At 36.4% G+C, this 14,413-nt stretch overlaps 1 protein-coding gene across 24 annotated transcripts in view; it reads right to left on the bottom strand.

The window, feature by feature from the left end:
- Positions 1–14,413, bottom strand: part of MEF2C (myocyte enhancer factor 2C) — a 179,169-nt gene that overhangs the window by 97,045 nt on the left and 67,711 nt on the right. For 18 of the 24 annotated variants that reach the window (XM_027545642.1, XM_027545636.1, XM_027545652.1 and 15 more), the window contains one exon: positions 5,533–5,728. In XM_027545642.1, the coding sequence (XP_027401443.1) occupies positions 5,533–5,586 (54 nt within the window). In that variant the 5' untranslated portion in view covers positions 5,587–5,728. Of the gene's footprint in view, positions 1–5,532; positions 5,729–7,491; positions 7,516–14,413 lie in introns of those variants that run through there. The other 6 variants (XM_027545629.1, XM_027545630.1, XM_027545644.1 and 3 more) reach the window with 2 other exon arrangements.

The raw sequence follows: 14,413 nt of genomic DNA, 5'->3' as shown, positions 1-14,413 counted from the left end.
ATAACAGATTTCTAAGTATATTCTGTTTGCAGAAAGAGTCATATGAGGACAAAACTCATTTAAAAATCTGGCTGTTTCAGAAGCACAGTAACAACTGGTACCATATGAAGGAGGCTAAGATTATTGCCTAATTGATGAAGGTAACTCACAGGTAAGAACAAAAAATGCAGGTGGAGAGACTTGAAATTGTAGTGTGAGAATAAGCTGCAAGCTAGAAGTGATAAAAATGGTGACAAGTAGTTCAGAATAATTTGGTCAGGAACATACATTTGAAAGTCAGTCCCACAAGCATGAGAAATTGGGAAATTATTTCTCCCCATCCTTGGCACGAGCCCGGCCCTACAAATGTTCTGTGTGATTTTTTTCCCTGTTCACTAGCCATTCTCTGTCATCCTGGCTCTTGCTTAGAAATGATTCTCTTGCCCCTTGTTAGCTTCCAAAGGTTCCTTTGTGCCCCAACTCTACTCTGTTTCGGGCTCCCCTGCTGGCACAGTGGTAAAAGAATCTGCCTGTCCATGCAGGAGAAGCAAGAGACTCGGGTTTGATCCCTGGGTTGGAAAGGACCAACCCACTCTAGTATTCATGCCTGGAAAATTCCATGGACAGAGGAGCTTGGTGGGCCATGGGATCACAAAGAGTCGTAAGCATGCATACAGGCTCTACTGTGTTCCACTTTTCCTTCCACCTCCCTGATACCCTTTCAAGCGGGTAACAATGCACTGGAAATGAAGGTTCAGGTACCATTCTTTAGGGTGCTTAGTTGTTTTGACAGAAATCACATTAACTATAATAACTAATGGTTCAAAGACCTCGAGTCTTAACAGGGATAACTAACAGGTAAATTTCTCGGGCACTCATCACGTGCTAGGTACTTTACAGTTATCCCCCAGTTTAATTATTTCAATGACCCAATGAAGCAGGTACTATTTTTCAATCTTCCCCTCTACTGATGAGGGAAGCAAGGCTCAGAGGGGTCAAGTTACTTGCTGGAGAGTCACACAGCTAGTAGCAGGCAGAACTCAGGCCAGAACAAGTTTTGTGTGTCTCTAAAACCTATGCTCTTCACCATGATATGCTGGATGCAGGATGATGTATGTAATGGGAGAAAGTAATGACATAAAGCCATTATCTTATACAGAACGCAGCATGAGGTAACTGAAAAACAGCTTACTTTGTTTTTGGATCTGAAAGATTTGGGCTCAAATCCTGGCCACCTCCCAGTGTTAACTCTCTGACTTCAAAGCTCTGCATGATCTGGGCCCTGCCTAGCATCTAAACCTTTTCTCTCGTCTCTCTGAAGTTACACACAGGAGGCTCAAGTAAGTTCCTTGGGGCATTCCTTCGACTCCTCAGCCAGCTCTTCCCTTTCTCAAGGAGCTTTGAAAACACTGTTCCCTCTGGAATGCTGTCTCCTGCCGAACTCTGAAACACCTCTTTGCTCCCATCTTTCAGCATTTCCTCAGGGAAGCCTTTCTCTCACCCCCAATCTAAATAAAGCACCTCCTGTTATTCTTTCATAGCATTTGGGTAGTTTCATTCATAACACATGTGAACCAAATTTTTGTTATATATTTGCATATCTCACGTCTGGTTCATCTGACTAGGCCCACAGGCCAATCCTGTCTGCCTCCTGTTTTTGCCAGTAAAGTTTTATTCAAACACAGACACGTTAAAATTCATGTACGTGTTGTCCTTTGCTGCTTTCACTCAAGGGTAGAACTGAGCATCTGAGACAGAGATTGCATGGTTCACAAGGTCAAAAATATTTGTTATCTGGTCCTTTACAGAACCAGGCTCCTGACTTCTACAGCGGACAATAAGCTGAATAAGATTCAATTGGCTTATCGCTGAGCACTTCATGTTAGGCAGGTTGCAAACAAATGATATTTGCTGACTTAATAAATAAATGAATTATTCAGCTGTTAATGGAATTAATGAGGATTAAATGGAATAATAAATATGTAGTTCTTGGTACATGTAGCTACTTTAAAATTATTTGAAAACTTCTGGGAGACAAATTGACAATTCATGATTTTAGTTTTATATAGTAGCTTAAGAAATCACCTTGTTTAGGTTAGAGATTGAGAAATTAGTGCTTTTCATAAACTTGGAGACTCTGGAAAATTAAAAAAAAAACAAGCTGTTACTTTTTCCCTCCCCTAAACTATTTTATGTATATAATCAGAGTTCCTGAAGTTTAGCTGTTGCCTACTGCCATAATGAAAAATAAAGTAAGGGCAAAATTCAATTTAAACAGTCGGCCGCTCTGTTTTCCCACAGTTTTATTTCTTAATGATATACAACTTATCACATCAGCTCTGTAATATTTCATTTCACACTTTAAGTCAGTATTTCTTATTCTGTAAAAACACACCCTGTTCTGTATAGCCAAATAAACACCTGTGATGGCAGGGCAAGCTTTTACTGCTTCTGAGAAAAGATGACAGTGAGCTATTGTATGAGGTTCTATTAAGGAGTCTACAGTGGGGGGAAGCTTCCAAAAGGGCAAAGCAGTGAATGCTTTTCTTTTCAACATCTGAACATGCACTTTAAAGGGAGCCTATGTTAGGGGTGTCTCCTCACTTTGGACAACACGCGGTTGCAGATTTGCTGGTGCTGATTATTAGAAGTGACCTACATCTTCTAGGCTCTCTCCCAAATGGCTCTTGTGATCACTCTTACAGTAGATGAGAGGCACGCAGATGACTATTTTTAAGTAAGATGGCTGTTTAAGACTGTCAATAGCCATTTACAATAATCACTGAAATATATACTAAAACATGGAAGTTTTCAATTTTACTAATTCTATTTAAGAGTACTGAATCACAAGGCCAACTGAACCTAAAGACTGAAGAAAAGACGATGTATGTATGTGCTAATGTGCTTAGTCATGTCTGGCTCTTTGCCACCCCATGGACTGCAGTCTACCAGGCTCCTTGTCCATGGAATTGTCCAGGCAAGAAGACTGGAGTGGGTTGCCATTTCCTTCTCCAGGGGATCTTCCCAACCCAGGGATCAAACCCATGTCTCCTTGCATTGCAGATGGATTCCTGACCTTCTGAGCCATCAGGGAAGTCCTAAGTAAAGACTACCCAGATCCTACATTCTATAGAATAAAACCAAGGAATTCGTCTTCAGGATTAAAAAAGATAAGGCTAATTAAACTGAATTTAAATAAATTTTATTCTCTTAAAAGTTATTATGACTTCTAATATTGGTGAGAGTGGTAGCAACTGTAGATGCAGCTATATTTAAATTATGAAGAAATGGTCACTTGTAGCTCAAAAGTTAGTGTTTTAACATTCTTGCATGCTTATATGAGCTTCGTATTTCTTTATAAAGCATAATGGAAGCTCATGACTTCAACCTGCAAAAACTTTCTTTTGTCTTTGTAAGCAAAAAGAAGATACAATAAATCTCATGAACCCCCATATTACCTGGTATTATTAATAAAGTGTAGATGCTAATTCATATATATTTTTGACTCTACCCCAAACAGGTGCTAGCCCAAACAGTAAGGTCTAAACAGTTAGTGGTATATGATGTTCAATATTTCAGTCTTAATTTCAATTTCAAGCTATAAATCAATTAAAAATACTGTGGGTTTTTTTAATATTGACAGAATTATTGCTTTTTGGCTTGACCCATAGCAATAAACAATGTTTAGGAAACACTGAAGGAATCCATCATAAATCTTAGCATTATTCATCCTTTAGCTCAATTTTCGCCAAAAATAGTTCAAGTCATATGTACCTTAAACACAGTAATTTAAAGGAATATAAACCTGAAAATCTCAAAAGTTTCTTTATCACTTAATGGCATATTGGCTTTGATGGCATAAATAACAACTTGCATTCATTATAATTTACACAAGTAGCAATAAAAAGTTTTAAAGCACAAATAAGTTCTAGTCTCACTTGAAGGTCCAAGAAGACAGAAAGGCACAGAAGGGAAGAAAGAACATTTTTATCTGCGGGAAATTACAATCTAGCGGGGCTTCCCGAAGGCTGTTCTCTTAGCTTTCAATGGGCAACAGGCAAGACATTATCCTCTCCCAGGGTCAAGGAACGTCTGTTCTGTAGGTTCCATTATCTATTGCAATGGTTGGAATCTGGCAGTACTGTCTCTTAGAACTGGTATCTGTTATTGGTTGCATCCATCCTAATGTTACAGGGAGGCCTGGGCATGCTGCGATTTCATGGGGTTGCAAAGAGTCGAACACAACTGAGTGACTGAACTGAACTGAATGTTAATTTAACATTAACAAACCACCCAACTATTCTTTTTTTGAAGAAAAACAAAAAATTTATTAATATTTCTGTATTCACAGGGGGCTTCCCTGGTGGCACAAACAGTAATGCAATGCAGGAGACCCAGGTTCTATCCCTGGGTTAGGAAGATCCCCTGGAGAAGGGAATGGCTACCCACTCCAGTGTTCTTGTCTGAATTCCATGGACAGAGGAGCCTGGTGGGCTGTAGTCCACGGGGTCGCAAGGAGTCGGACACGACTGAGCCAATGACTTATACATTGACACTAATTCACAAGAGCTCACAGAAAAGAAATGAAACTCAAAGAAGCAGTTAGACACTGGAGCTTATATACTCTTTTTAACAAAGGAAAGATGGTTTGAGCTTTAAGGGATGATAAATCATGGGGAAGTGATTAGGAGATACATGGAAAACCAATGGAAAATACAGGTCACTTTAGTAAAAGCTTTTTAAATGCAGCTCCATCTTGGTCACACAGCTAGTCTTACTTCACCTAACTAAATCTGCTCTCCCCAAGCATGAAGAAAAATAGGGTCAAATCACAAATATTCATAATATACAAGTCTTTGCTGAATAGAGCACTTGGATGCGTAAAGTCTTTAGAATAGATTAATTGTACCATAAAGGTATCACTGGAGTTCTAAAAGCAAATAATAACATCAGGTACCTCTAGGTTTATAAAACTCAAGGGTTTAAAGAAATGGTATGGATTAACTGGTGGTTCTTGCCTGTATGTTTGAAGCTGCTAATACTTTGTGGGGGTATCTTCTTTGTTGTTGTGAGCACAATGGTAAATATTTTGAATGTATTTCAAAGTCTCTTTCACTGTGAACAGAATGAAAACTATTTTTATACAGGATATTTAGCCCATATTATAAACCTTTAGGTGGAGGACCACAAAAGGCCTCATTCCCACAAATCTAAGAATATCTTTATTTGGTGATGTGCGCAGTAGAGCAATATTATACTTATTAACTCAATTATTAAACTATTTATGTTACACAAATGCAGCTTCCATTTAAAATTAATGTTGAAGCAAAAGGTGAATCATCATGAATGTGTAAAGTATAATTTTTACCCACAGGATGATTTTTACCCTGTACCTATAAGAGAATACTAGCACTTAAACAGACCGCATTTAACTCACTAAATCTTTTCTCAATGGATAAGCTCGAAATGCTTTCAATACCCTTAATGTATCTGGGAGGAAATGTAATAAACGGTCCATGTAAATAATAATTCCAAAAAGTTTACCCCACTCACCTGTCTGTTACGTTCATCCATAATCCTCGTAATCTGAATCTTTTTTCTCCCCATAGTCCCCGTCTTTCTTCTCTCTCTCGTCCCTGAAATTATGTATTTTTTCCTTCCTTTTCTTTCTCTTTCCTGTTTCCTCCAAACAAATCTCCTTTTTCAGCACTTGCGCTGCTCAGTTCCCAAATTCCTGCATTCGTTCCTGCTGAACAAAAAACAAAGATCAAGCACGACTTTAATAGCAAGCCACTTTCATAAGAACTATCACATTCTATTTTTTTTTAATTCTGTGGAACTAAACAAATCAAATGAACAGAAAGTAAGTATTTATTAAAAGTACATGATATATCACATGCAGGAGCGTATCAAGTAGAAATGGTTTGTTTTTATAATTAAAAGACTCTTGTAAGTAATTTAACAAGTCATTTAAATGATGAAAACTATTCTTTAAAGCCCAACACTTGAAATATATCTTTTGCAAAGAGTTTCTTAGTATTTTTTTAATGAAATTAGGTGACTATTTTTACCCTTCTGTTATGAAAAATTACCTAAATCAGAGAGTTAATGAACCTTTATGTACCTGTGTATGCTAAGTAGGGCAGCTAATTCATTTCTGAAGGGAAAACAATCTCATGTTTTGACAGCAGAGGTGATAACGTCCCTCGTTATGCAAATAGGATGGACTATTATGAAAGCGCTATTTGATATATGCAAATGTCAACTAATTTAAATCTAAATCCTTTAATCTTACTTTTAAAAAGTCACTGTTACGGGAACACTGTAAAAATAATGTGGGATATTTAATCTTACATAACAAGCAGCTATCAGCTGTGAGATCTCCTTTTCCTTTTGAAAGCCCTTAAGCTATATCTTGAATACAAGAATCAAAAAAGATAATCATTCACAGAAAAGAAAGAAATGGTGCAAAAATTAGAGTATTATTCCATTTATGACTATAAGCTGTCAGTCCCCTATTTTAAAATATTTTAAGAAGATCTATCATATCTTTTTGGGTAGTAAAATACAAAATTATATACTGGATATCTTAGGCCATGAAATAAAATGAGAGAAGTGATCATTGACAATGTAAGATAAATCCAGAGAATCCAGGGTATTGAAAGTATTCTTCTTTGTTTAAATTATATCTGAAAATATTTGAGTGAAAGTGAATTGCTGTGAAATGTGGAAGTTAAAAAAAAAGGCATTCCACAAATGGCTTCTTAATTTGCAAGCAACAGCTTCAATCATTTTATCCCTTTTCCCTCAAAGAATGCAAATACTTAACATGTTGCTCAGAGTTTCCCTGTTTATTTTAGTTGGTGTCTGACAACCGACCTGATAAATTCCCACATGTATTATGTAACATTAAGCCCATGTCCTGGCTATTTAATAGATTATCTGGCTCCAATTCAAAGTTATTGGAACAGGAATTGGAACTGTTGCACACTTGGTCTGATCACATTAGCTGTCTTTTGATTTCTTTAATTTAATTTCTAAATTCTTTATCACCTTGAATAAATTTTTTAAAAGTTTTCTGTGATTATCTAATTGCAGAAACTATTATGATATAATTAGTTCTGGTGGATTAAGTTCTGCTTAAATACTAAGACTATCCATTCTCTTTTTCCCAATGCCTTCTATGAAACTACAGCTCAGTTCTGCCTCTGAGAATATATATATATGTTGAGTAATTTCACAACCACACAGGGCTCATCAAAATGATTACTCCAGCGGTAATTTTGAATGTTGGAAGTAGTTCAAAGTTTTAGACTTATATAAATAACACACATTTGGACAGACAGGAAAAAATTAGCTACAAGATAACATTAAAAATTACATTAAAATACGAAAAATCTGCAAAGCACAACTGCATATTCACTATTGCCAAACATTGTCCATCTATCTATTTTTAGTCAGTCTAAAATATCACTCAACTGGACAATTTTCCTGTGTTTCCTATAGTCTTACCTTAGAAGCAAGCAGCACGTTAGAATGGTATTTCCCATGCATGTGCAAGACCCCAAAGAGACAAGCAGGCTTCCTCGGTCACAGAAAAGCCAACCCATGAATCCACAGCAAATGCATAAGGGACAATTTCCTTTCTTTCATTGAGCTGAGGCCGGTGGCACTATCGGCTTACAGGACTATGCCTGCCTAAGCGCTTATTCACTTTAAGGTGGAAGGTCAGGGTGAACAGATTAGAGAGTGGAATGAGGCGGGGAAGAGGAGAACCTCTGCAGATCCTGATTTCAAAATACAAATAACCAAACGAGTAGAGAAACATCCCTGGAGAAGAGTCTTCTCGGAAGGACAGAGTTCCTGATGAATCAAACTTAGAAGAGTTCTTCCATCTCACCACCCCATATTTCACAACTTTGAAACAAGGGACATTTCTTAAAAAGAGCAGAGCAAGGATTTTTTTTTTTTTTAATTCTTAAAACATAATGGGACATATTTGCCAGAAAGAAATGGTTTGTATCAATATGTATAAATATATATCTGATTAAAGATGACATTAAATATATTTTCCTTTGTGAAATATACAAGGTAGAGAGAATGCAAGGTTAAATTTTAATAGCATTCAAATATCTTACTTCCCATAAAAATGAATGTGTCTTGAAGGGTGCTGCTTTTTGAACATTTCTGAAATGCAAAATCTGATATGATTAAGTACATATGCAGAAGAAGATGTGGTGATGATGAGATTGTTTTCATGAAATAAAATGTGCTTTGGACTATTGGGCTTAAAGACTATTTGATTATGGGTCACCATGTTTCAAGGTTGTCAGTAAAAATTCAAAGAGTTAGGAAGGTCAGTAACAGCTCAGTAGCTGTTTTCTTAGCATAACTATTTTTTCAACCTGATTTTTACACAAAAATTATACTGCAAAGTTGGTTTCAAGAATTAGTTTCTAGAAGGCCTAGAGAGGCTGAAGAAGAGATTACATAATCTCATTAATCTGAAAAATTGCTTTGTATGTATATGAAGAAAAGGATATAACAGCTGAACGACATGTAGTAGTATTCGAGTTACACTGAGAACTTTCATTATGTACAATCAACCATAAGCTTAAAATAATTCCAGCAGCCTTGCCGCTACTTCTTTCCACATAAAAGAAGAATTCTTGGAAAATGACAGAGCTACAGAGAAACAATCAGTAATTAAAAAAAAAAAACAACAGTCTACCATAGTTACACTCTATACTACAGTCTTCTGCATTTTTTTTTCTTTTGCCAACCTAAATATAAGAAAAATAAAATCAGGCTGCTTACTAAAAAAAAGGGGAACTTCATTATGGCAGGCTTCTGTTCACTTTGAGTTTGGCATAAGCAGACAGATGAAGGCAAAGTGGTTTGAGACCCAAGGAGAGAAGGATTCTTGTGGACAGATGCTAAAAGCTCCTTCTCCCACCCGGGACTCTCTCATTTACAAACCAGTTCCCTTGAGTGACACACACCTCCTCCCCTCTTACCCCCCTCTTTCTTGCTCTCTTCCTCTCTCCCTCCCTCCCACAAATCCCTCCCAGTAACACAGAAGAATCTTGACAGAATGGCAGGAAACACGCACAGGCTGGTCAGGGAAGGATATGATGTCAGCAACCACGAACAATAAAAGGTGTAAAGGTGCTTCCTTCCCTAAACTGTTCCAGAAGTGTAAAATGGGAACCAAAACTCTTCACTTCCTTCTCTGAGCAGAACTGTCTGAGGGTGCTGGGCTGCACACCCCACACAGGGAGGCCTTTGAGAGGTTCAGATAAGGGACAAGCAGAGAACTCCAGACATGGGACAACATTTCTGACTCCTATTTTTAAGACACCTGAGGGAAAAAAAAAATCCATTTCAGCTCTAGGTTAGTATTCTGTCTGACTGCTGGAAGAAATAAAAATAAGAAGATAAATAAGTTCATTTTGGTGAAGTAGGAGATACACAGCAATGACCATTTACCACGCCTCACCAAAATCATCTTAACACAGCTCATGCAGCCATATAACCTTAATTCACTCCCTCGAGGCACATGAAGGATTCTATACAGGCAAAGAGCCAAATGGATACTTTATTTATTTATTTTTTTGGTAATTGTGAAAAAAATCAGTGTTTGTTGGAAAATACAAAATACACAGATTACTTCTTTGCCTCCATTAAAAAAAAAAAGATATAGTGAGGTGGGGAGAGGAGAGATACCTAAGTTATTGAAATTTTCAAAGTTCTTAACAAGAATTCAGATTAAGAATCAAAGTAACTAACATAAACTTTCAGTTATAGTGAAACTATTTATTTTAATCTCATCACTATTAGGTTATTTCTAACATGGAAATGGCAGTCTACCATAAGATTTCTGTAGGAAGAAAACCACATATCAAGTGGATCTGAGTCATCTTCAGATTTCAATCATCTTCCCACAACACTTTGATTTAGAAATTAAACATAACCTTCAGTTTTATGTTTTGATCTTAGAGTGAGTCTGCCATGCCACATTAAAAGATGTGGGAAGAAATTAATTCTCTGCTGCTAAACTTATCTTTGCAAAGCATGTATTTTGCTACAATAAGCACAGTGCAATCACTTAAATAAAAACAGCCTATGAATAATGATAAAACATTAAAAAATGTGATGTCAGTTTGCAATGAAGAATTCTGTTTTTCTTTTACTCACATTAGCAAATAACTTTTTCACTGACTCACATTTTCACTGACATTAGCATCTTCATAAAACGTTTTGAAAACATTCAGGGCTGAAAACCAAGCATGCTACATCATACAAGAAATTATATGGTTAAATAAATACAAGCTGGTTACTTAGCAAAGGACAAAAATGAACATAAGCCTAGTTGCTTCAAGCCTCGTATTACTAATTCAAACAATTAAATGATACATTATTATTTTAAGTGGAAAACGTTGCTCATTATGCTGCATCTAGATACATTTAACTTTCTGCTTTATGATGTATTTGAAAGACATATGAGGCCTTTAATTATATTCTGGTTAAAAGGAACAAGTAGAACTTTCACTTTTTTCTCTTAAGTATTCTGAACTTCAAAAGTGTTAGTCACTCTGTTGTGTTCAACTCTCTGCAACTCCATGGACTGTAGACTGGCAGGCTCCTCTGCCCATGGAATTCTCCAGGCAAGAATACTGGAGTGGGTAGCCATTTCCTCCTCCAGGGGATCTTCCTGATAGAGGAACTTCCAAAGATATTACAATAATTATTAATCTTATTGTTAGTCAACTGTGTGATGTCTTATGAACTAAGGAATATTCCCTTGGTCTTGAAAGTTATTCCATTTCTCTCTAAGTTTACCATGTATTATATAGAATGCTATATTACCCTAGGTATGAATGCAAGCTGAGCTCATTCTGACGACACATAGCTAAGACATCCTCTTAAGGATAACAAATTTACCCATTCTTCTCCACCGGCTAAGTACCATCATGCCAAACTAAAGTTATTTTTTTAATTTATTCCAAGTTAATATGATTAATTTTGAGTCATTTTCAAAACAGTAACATAATGTCACACATACAGATAGTAAATAATGTCAACTGTCTTTCAGCTCCTCACACCCGCCATGCTCCTTCCTACCACAGGGCCTTTGCATATGCAATTCCTTCTTCCTGGAATGTTCCTCCCTCTCCTCTGTGCCTCCTTAACTTCTTCCCTTCCTTTCTGACTCAGCGCCCGTTTCACCTCCCAGAAAGCACTCCACACTCCTGATCACATCAAATGCTCCCGTGAGGGCTCAGAGCACCATGCCTTCCTTTGTGGCATGTCATAATAGAAATTCTGTCTGCTGACTTCCACAACATCTGTGGGCCAAGTCTGGCTTGCCCAACTTTTGCATTCTCAGTTTCTAGCCCAGTGCCAAGCATACAGTGGGAGCTAATAACTATTGGTTGATTAATGAATTAATTCATTAAGATTTTTATCTCTCAGGTCTTTATCACTATTTTGAATGACTACTAAGAACATTTTTCATTTATACATGAAGACGACTCACTTAATCTTTCATTGTATTTATATAGCATCTCATATATGGAATAAGAGATTCTGAGAAGTGAGGCTGATTACAGACTAATAATTTAATCACTTAGAACCACTGTTTGTTCCCCTGCCTTACAAAACAGCTGGGAAAGACTTCTTCATCTTTAGGACAGTGTAATCATTAAATGTAGTACTGTAGGTGAAGGCTAGGTCCAAAGTAGGACTGAGAACGTGGCTTACTACTTTTAAGACTGCTTCAGCTTTGAGGCAAATTGAAGGTTCTGTACAATGAGGTTATCAAGTGAACCATGTAGTCTTTACTTATACCATGAAGACCTCACTTTGCAGAGATGATGATGGGCAACTTCTGAAGGTAATACCTCATTTATCCACTAGCAATAATCATTATATGAAGAAAAATTTACAGTGTTATAAAAATTAAGAAGCTTCTCATAAGTATCAGTCATGGAAGAGCTTCAGGCTGCAAAAGTGGAAATAACTAGGGAAATATATCAATTTTCCCAATGACCACGGCTGCTGAAAACTCTACATTAATGTTTCTAGTCCTACTTTAATATCTTTCCCCAAGGACAAAAGGAGATGAAATGTATGTCAGAAATATAATAAGGCTAAAAAAGAACTCATTTTGAAAACCCCTGCAATTAATTTAGTAAGTGGGCCTAACCTGCCATTATCACTGATATAAATCATTTTATTTACACAAAACTAGAATTTAAGAGACAGAAATCTTTAAACAACTGTATTTCATTATAAACAATTTAATAAACACAAGGGAAGCACAGCTTCCCTGTCATGATCATCCATGGTATATTTTGCCTTGGACATATTTTTCACAGTGGGGCTTAAACAGTATTCTCCAATCCCATGCTAAAATAAACTCCGAATGGTCTAAAGATGTCAGAAGCCTTGTGCTATCCAACCACACCACAGTTTTTAGTCTTTCCGCATTGTACTGAGTAATTAAGTCAGGGTTCCATCAAGTCTTTGGTTTCCTGATGTTTCACAACAGCATGTCCACCTTGCTTTCTTCTACAGGCTATTTAGTGATGGGGCAGGGCTCACCACCAACGCAGATCCAGCCCTGTCCTCATCACAAAGCAAGAGCTACCACGCATCACAGAGTGTGCTCTGTTCCCCAGCTGTAACCGCTCCAAAAGCACATGCATCTGGACGTTCTGTTGCTGTTATTGAACACAGCAAGTTAAGCACTATATGACACCAATATTAGCGAAACAAAAGTGTCAGCCTTCACAGCATACTAGGCTTGAAATAGGGGATGTGCTATTGTAAATTTTCATCTTGTTAGGATAAAAATATGAATTCCTTTTGAAAAACTTATTATTTTCTTAATCTTTAATACACCATATTTCATTATTAAAATGTAAATATTCAACAATTTTTTTTCTCAAAAGCCTGTGTGTATTAGACACAGTTTTCACCCTTACTAATCCATTTGCATGTGTGTGTGTGTGTTTGTGCAGAGGGAATATTTTCCCACAAAACTGCAACAAATAGAAAAAACACATTTTAGTTTTTCATAAGATGTGTGTAAACAACAAGAGTGCATTTTAAGACACCTGAGTACTCCTGAGTATTATCACCAATAAATGATCATAATACTATTAGGATTGTGATATAAATGGTTAAAAGGACATTCTACGTAAAGGCTAAGTAATAAAATAATAATCTGTATTCAAATGTTACATTACATGATTGAAAATTATGTTCTTGAAAATGATTTGCCTCTGTTGTTATTTACTTTACCAATTTATTAACATTTTAAAAATGACCTTGGAATGAGAAGAAATACTACTGTCTTCCTGCCAATGTTTTTGTTCTACATTAAGAAGAATATGCTTGATAAATCATCTGCTATTTACATTCACTGAATGTCATTTACTTTTGTCTCTAGCTAAACTTTAGAAATGTAAAGTGTTTACACAGAAACCTTCTATGATAATTTACATAATATTCAAAATGCCATAATCATATCTCAAATCAAAATACAGATATTTGATATTACTATTATATATGGCTCAACATGGAAGCTCGTGATTCATCAATTTTTCTATTTCTCTTCATCTCCTTTACAGCATCCTAATCAACCTAATTAAGGCTTTGTTCATCTGAAACCTCTGATGACAATTTGTTTAACTCTGTCCCACTGTGGTCTTCTTATAAGGAGAATTAAATCTGATCTTCTGACAGCAATCATTAAATGATCCCAACTGGCCCCAATTAAGCCACATGGCTCACGGGCTTCCATACAGTCAAGTGTCAAGTTCCCTGTTTCATTTACACATCATTCTTTACCTTGGTTTATTTTCTTAAAGCCAATTAAGTATATGTGTCTTATCAAGTGGAACTACAATAAATTTCCTTGTGTCCACTAGCTCAAGACAGGGCACCTCCTGACTCCAGAGTCACACTGAAACATCATGCATGACTCCAACATCATGCATGACTCCTGAAGACTTTCTCTCTAGCTGTAGTGCTATTAATGGAAAAAAAAAACAAAAAACTTTATATTTATTTACTCAGGATGAAATTGGTGCATGTGTACCTTCTCAAAGTAATACACATGTTTAAATGGTTCTGGTGAACATAAATCAATAGTAATTTTTCATTTGGCTTATTTACAAGGCTCTTTTAATAGAGTAGTACCTGCATTTAGTTAAGTTTAATATTCCTTAAAAAAAAAAAAAAAAATTTGAAATGATCTCTTTAAGACCCTCTAAAACAGCAGTACCAAAGTAAGACTTCTGAAGTTAACCTTTCTTACCCTTAATTTCTGCTCTAATTTTTCCACATATGCTCAAATGTAAGTTCTGTAATGATGTTCCCAGGCCTTCCTACGTGCGCAGGTAGCCTCAGGATTTAGAGCTCATTG

Source organism: Bos indicus x Bos taurus, chromosome 7, assembly GCF_003369695.1.
Source record: "Bos indicus x Bos taurus breed Angus x Brahman F1 hybrid chromosome 7, Bos_hybrid_MaternalHap_v2.0, whole genome shotgun sequence".
NCBI classification, from domain to species: domain Eukaryota; kingdom Metazoa; phylum Chordata; class Mammalia; order Artiodactyla; family Bovidae; genus Bos; species Bos indicus x Bos taurus.
Note: the sequence above shows the minus strand (reverse complement) of the source record. Positions and strands in the feature narration are given on the sequence as shown.